The sequence below is a fragment of the Artemia sp. Qi Xiang Cuo genome, chromosome 1, assembly GCF_049724085.1.
Source record: "Artemia sp. Qi Xiang Cuo chromosome 1, ASM4972408v1, whole genome shotgun sequence".
NCBI lineage: Eukaryota > Metazoa > Arthropoda > Branchiopoda > Anostraca > Artemiidae > Artemia > Artemia sp. Qi Xiang Cuo.
In genome coordinates this window covers 103,527,440-103,534,252 of record NC_142794.1, presented here as the reverse complement: position 1 = coordinate 103,534,252, position 6,813 = coordinate 103,527,440, and the positions used below count along the sequence as shown (strand labels likewise).

The following is a 6,813-nucleotide window of genomic DNA, read 5'->3' as shown; positions in this document are numbered from 1 at the left end:
GTTTATACGACCACCCTTTCTATGAAAACCTTATATGCTCCCAGGAAATAAATTACAGCCCTTGCCCAGAGGGCTGGGGGGGTGTCATCCTCAAAGACATAATTTCCAGAACTTTCAGCTACATTGAACCAAATTGCTATCTAAAAATTTTGATTGGTTTGGGGAAATGGTGCGCGTGAAAGGGGGGCCCATCACTGTCTATTGCTAAACTTTATAGGCCATGTCTTTTAAATTTAATGTTAAGTTTAACTGCTTCCAGCAGCACCCTTTAAAACTTTGATTCTGAAAAAAAACCCAGCTATATAGTTTTTTTTTCCAGTTGCACTGACTTTGTAAATATTCGAGGTAAATCTGGAGGCTTGTGTGTGAAACTAATGATCGTAAATCTAACGGTTATAATACTAAGATCACAAGTAGTAAATTTTGAAACTAAGACCTGAAAAATACACCCCCTACATTGTATCAGGAAAGAAAATTATCAAGGACCAGCCCTAAGAAGTTACTTTCCAATGTTCATAAATTCAGTTAATATTCCTGGTAAATCTGGAGACCTGTGGATAAAACTATGACCGTAGTTGAAACTGGAGTTGAAGATTTTCAATTTAATGAACGCGTGGTCCCTCTCTTTCTGAGCATCAACGGCAGTCTCATATAATCTTTGTCCATGGGAGACAGGTATAGTGAGGTCGTCTTTCGCGTGTAGAATTAGGATGGGTACTTTAATATCTTTTATATAGATATCATTGCGAAACCAATCCATATTTTTTGTCATGTAGTCATACACACTTGGTATGATTTTATACAACTTGCTTATCGGATGTTCACCAATTAAATCCTTTAGGTTAGTGAATGGTGACTCCAAAATAACACTTGCAGGGCATCTAGAAACTTTACAAAGGTCAGAAGAAACATGAGCTGCTATACCAGCTCCAAGTGAGTGCCCCCATATAGTGATCCTTGATTTGTACTTATTAATGAAATCAACCAGGTCATGCGCATCAGCTATAACTGTTTCTTCAGTAATCGGTAAAGTTTCAGAGTTGTTTCCATAAATCGGTGAAGAATCTGCAAATCCTCGGTAATCAAACGTGACTGTTTGGAAATTATTATTTTGCAAAATTTTGTATGTCCCCATTCTTTTGTGATAAGCTCGGTTGCTACTCTGCCCGTGAAAATATAAGATTAATGGATAGCTTGAATTGAAAGATACCTCAGTCCAATTTTTGTGAACCAAATCCCTAGGAGGCACGTACCAGGCGCCTAATTCTTGATTTGACTTTGTTTTCACTTTAAAATGTATAACCCCATCTATACCAAACTTTTTTGCTTTGCTAAGGTCCACGACGCCAACGCTTGGCCGAAAAATTAACCAACTTTGAATTCTAGGATCTAATGCGAAAATTGGTATAAAGAGTACCAAGAGAATTATGAATAATATCACCACTGCTGCCATAATGAATAGCACGCATTTAGAGACGAACCACAAATTAGAAGAATTAGCAGATGAACATTCCATCTTAAAAACCATAACTTTGTTTTCTATGACGTAATAGCCAGTAAACATGCTCATAGTTGCGCTCACAACTGGAGTAAGTTTTTGAAAGGAAATAATAAAGATTTTTTGAATTTAAAAACGAGTATGTTTGTAGGTGATTGCGTGTTAAAATGAAGATTATTTTGGTATTTCTGTATTCGTCCGGTCTAGAGGTATTCTAACTTTTGAAAGATAACATCTCAAAGTTATGCTGAATTAGCTTGAACAAAAATAAACAAGATATGACGATTGTACGTTTCCACACTAAAAGCCAATCCAATATTTAAGGGAGAGAAAAAAAAATAATACGAAATGAATAAGAGCAGGGTTGTGAACCCTATGCTTTCTAATAGCCAGAATATAATTTGTACTTTACTGAAAAAATTTCAAATGTATATACTGAATAAAATGTGCATTGCCAGTTTAATATACAGATGCTGATATTTATTCCTTAAAATCTTAATTAATTTTTGATCTCTTAAAGTTATAAAAATGAAAAAATTTAAAAGAATTTGTTCAGTAAAGTACAAATTATATTCCGGCTTTTACAAGGCATATGGTTTAGAACCCTACTCAGATTAATTTTTGCTCGTTTTGAGTTCGACTCTATTTTAATTTCTGTTTGTTTTGGGTTTCATTTATTTGTTGATACTGATTTGTTTTATTTGTATTCTTGGTAGATTATTTGATTCTATTTTTGTTCATTTTGGTTTAATGGAGTTCTTTATTTTTTTTTAAGCCTATTTTGTTGAAAAAGTTTTTTTTAATTAATTCCTGTTCGTTTTATATTGACGTAGTCTTTCTCAGGGAGAGAGACTGAGCCTTTTCTAAGGCTAAACAAGTATTCTTTCCATAAAAACCTTAAATACCCCCTGGGCGTAGCTTACAACCCTTGCCCCTAATTTCTGGGGATTGTTTCAACCCCAAAGGCCTTGTTATATAATACTTAATAGGGGTTTCGGACAAGTTGGTTCTAATGGTATACTTTTTGTTTTGATCTGACTCTTTTTTTAGGAGTTAGGGGTTTTATATTTCTTTACATTGGAGGTGATCGTCTCTTACTAGGTTGCTAGCTACCGCTGCAACCTGGATATAAAATAAATTACAAACAGGAAAAAGCCTACGGCTTTTTCTTCTTTGGAATAGTAAGAGACGATCCTCAAATAATCAGGCAGCTAACTAGATTTATAATTTGTTCTTTAACATAAACTTCATTAATCGGATATTTTAATATATCCTATATGGTCTAGAGGTTGGGATAGATCTCACCCAGTAGGCTCGAGTTCAATTTCTGTATGGGAAATTTTTACTTATGATGATTTCTTAAGGAACATATAAAATTTCTTAATGTAATAAAAATAATTTGTTTTAATTACAAAAGGTTTTTAACCCCATTAATTTCCTTCAAAATGAGCCATTGAACAACTCTCTACAATGTTGAAGTGCCATGCTATCTGTTGAATTACTAACCTATTCTATAATTAAGTTGCGTATAAAATTTAGTATAGGTAAGAGGTCGTTCTTTATTATACTACCTCTGCAACCCGGATCACAGGTTAAAACCATCATGGTTGCAGGGGTAGTTGCAAGCTAGTAAAGGAGGAACCAGAGTCCTTAGTTGCAATGACATAAACTATTTTAAATTTGGTGTTATGATAGCATGCGCGGTGCAATGGATAGTGTGTAGGAATTCTAATCCGAATGTCGCAGGTTTAATTCCTACCACAGGCAATTTTTAAATCCTTAATGTAAAAGAATATCTGATGAAACTAACTAGTCCAAATTTATAATGAACTATATCGATCCTTTGTGTAAAAGTAGGGTGCGACATGTTTGTTGAAATGACAGCTATTTCTGCTGGATATGACGTCATTGTCTCTCAGAGACAAACAACGTCCACTTTATATGTATTATTATAAAACCTGATTGCAAACAGGAAAAGGCCTACGGCTCTTTCTTTTTTGAAACGGTAAAAGACGAACCTCAAACAATCAATTAGCTAACTAAGTCCAATGTATGCAATGGTTTGTTATTCCAATGATCGTTTTTTAATGTGTGATATAATAATCCTTAATGTTTTACTATGGGGCGAGGTCGTCTTTTACTAGGTTGATAGTTACCGCTGTAACCCGGTTACTAATTTCAAAAATATTTCTGTATATTTTAACAATGGATTACAACAAATCAAAAGCCTTAAGAAAGGAAACCAAAAGTTTGAAGCATAGTGGAAATTGTTGTTAGAAAAATATCCTTTCCTAATTTCTTTTCTTATAAGTACATTCCTGAATTTAATTTTTTAAAAATAATCGGAAGAAATTAATTAGCTAATTTGACAAGACATAGACTACTAAGGGCAAGAGTTCGTTCCTTACTAAAAAAATTTGCTAACCCATACTATGGTTAAGTGGCCTACAAAATTTAGTATAGGCAAGAGGTCGTTCTTTATTATATATATCCTTTATGTAATTTCTTTGTTATTAAAGCCAAAGGACGGTGAGTTTCCTATATAGGAGTTTCGGACAAGGCGGTTCTAATGAAGTACATTTTTTTGATCTGACTCTTTTTTTAGGAGCTAGGGGTTTTTATATTTCTTAACATTGGACGAGATCGTCTCTTACTAGGTTGCTAGCTACCGCTGCAACCCGAATTATGTCCCACTATACAAGTTTGTATAGGCAAGAGTTCGTTCTCTATTGTACCCGGACTAAATAAGTTTAATTATTAAGTATAGTTAAGTTGCCTATACATGTTAATATAGACAAGAGTTCGTTCTTTATTATAAAATCCCCCCAAAAATTACTGTGTTTTATATAATAATGGATAATTATGTATAAAAAGACCTAATTGACAAATCAGTTACTATGAGCGAGAGATCGTTCTTTACTGTAATCAGTTATCACTTGGGTTTTCTTTTATGCTATATCATTACAAACAGGAAAAAGCCTACGGCTTTTTCTTTTTTTAAATAGTAAGAGACGAACCTCAAGTGTACTACCCCTGGAACCACCATTTATCAGTTACTATGGATGAGAGATCGTTCTTTACTGTAGCAACCCGGATAACCTATACTATAATCAAGTGGCGTATAATATTTAGCACAGGTAAGAGGTCGTTCTTTATTATAATCCTTTGTTAGGAACTATGGGTTTTTATATTTCTTAACATTGGACGTGATCGTCTCTTACTAGGTTGCTAGCTACCGCTGCAACCCGGATACCTTTTAAACCCGGATTATGTAATAGGTTGCTAGCTATCGCTGCAACCTATATATTCTTATTTCTGCTACTATGGGCTAAGGTTCATTCTTTCATGTAAAACTAGCAAAACATTTTTTAAGCCTGATGAAGATTTAAATAATGTGTCAAAAGTAAGGTTGCAAGTCGACGATTTTGTTTTGGCCTTATTATTATTGGTATGGTGAAATAATAATATGCATATGGCTCTTAAATCATACATTTTTATGGTTCCATATGGTCTAGTGGCTAGGGTAGTTAACTTTCACTTAACAGGCTCAGGTTCGATTCCCGGTGTGGGAAAATTTTTAACTCTATAATCTTCAAACATTTGAACCTTTTATAATTTATAATTATGTATAATATAAATACTGTAATCTTAACTATAGTGAAGTTGCGTATGCAAGTTAGTATAGGAAAGAGTTCGATCTTTATTATAAAATACATTAATTTTAAATATAATGTACAAGCCTATACTTTAGTTAAGTTGCCTAAACAAGTTAGCATAGGCGAGAGTTTGTTCCTTCTTATAAATTATTTTTTTAAGAACTATGGGTTTTTATATTTCTTAACATTGGACGTGATCGTCTCTTACTAGGTTGCTAGCTACCGCTGCAACCCGGATATCCACTGAAATTTACATAGTCCTATTTACAAATGAACTATATCTATCTTTTATGTAATGCATTAAACATTTTAGTTAGTAGAGGCTAGAGTTCGTTCTTTATTATATGCTAGCTACCGCTGCAACCCGGATCAAGAAAAAACAGGAAAAAACTTATGGTTTTTTCTTAGATGGAATAGCAAGAGAGGATGCTTTTACTATCTTAACTTTTAGTTACTATTTGCCGTGGTTTGTTCTTTAATAGGTTGCGGCTATATCCGATTAAACTTACATAGTTCCCATTATAATGAGATGTATCGAACCTCTATGTATCAAATTGTTAATTTTACAACTTTACCAAATGACGTTGTGGTGTAAGGGGCTATCACGATCGGCCGTTAACCGAAAGGTTGGTGGTTCAAGGCCACCCGGGGTCAATTTCTTTAAATTGTAATTCAGCTATTATTAAAACCATGATACGGATGATACTTACAAAAAAACTATTTACAGTATCGATCCTTTATGTAATTTTCAAGATTTAAAATTATTAAGCACACAAAATCCCGTGTCGAGTATCTAAAACCTAGCATAAAACAAAACTAATTTTAAAATTTTCAGGTATTTATCTTGTTTGAATTACAAAATTAGTATTATTGGTTAGACACCATAAATATTTTTGCAGTTTAAATAATAAGTTTAGTGATTCTGGACTGAAAACTAAAATAATTGCAATTATGAGACAATAATATGGAGATATGTACTTTACGGGTTACAGGATACAATAATAAATTTGAACTGAGATGAAAAAAAAAATTCTTCCAGGAGACAAAAAGCAAAACTAATTTTAGAATTTTCATGTATTTTTGTTGTTTAAATTAAAAAATTACTATTACTGATTAGGCATCATAAATATTTTTGCAGTTTACATAATAATTTTAGCGATTAAGCCAAAAAAGAAAATTTTGGTTCCAGGAGTTTCGGTTACTATTGAGACAAGTAGCTATTATTACTATAGAGTTCATTACATGGACTGTTTTATTGCTTCAAAATTCAAATATCTTTGAAAAGACTGCAGTATGAAAATACATCAAAAATGCAATTTTTTTGACAAAATTGATTCTACTTTAAAAAGTATTTTATTTTTAAATACAAAAGTGACTAGATGTTGCAATTTCCTTTAAAATGAGCTATTATACAGCTCTCTATGATTTTCCAGTGCCCAGCTAGCTGAGCAGAAAGAAAAAGCGGAAAGAAAAAAATATCCCGTTTGTGGAGAATAACGTGGTAAAAGTCAATTTTCTTGATTTTCAAGCCAATATATTTTCTTTGTTATTCAAGCCAAAGGGAGGTAAGTTTCCTTTATAGAGGATTCGGACAAGGCGGTTCTAATGGTGTACTTTTTGTTTTGATCTGACTCTTTTTTTAGGAGTTGGGGGGTTTTA

The 6,813-nt window shown here is 33.0% G+C and overlaps 1 protein-coding gene across 1 annotated transcript; it reads right to left on the bottom strand.

Moving 5' to 3' along the window:
- Positions 1–499: 499 nt before the first annotated feature.
- On the bottom strand, positions 500–1,570 carry LOC148957039 (lysophosphatidylserine lipase ABHD12-like). Its single transcript, XM_089092871.1, has one exon. It carries the CDS (start codon positions 1,568–1,570, stop codon positions 500–502), a length of 1,071 nt encoding a protein of 356 aa, XP_088948997.1.
- Positions 1,571–6,813: the final 5,243 nt, after the last annotated feature.

What these genes read in the sequence shown, in the direction of transcription:
- LOC148957039 (XM_089092871.1), bottom strand. Translation starts at nt 1,570, where the DNA reads ATGAGCATGTTTACTGGCTATTACGTCATAGAAAACAAAGTTATGGTT.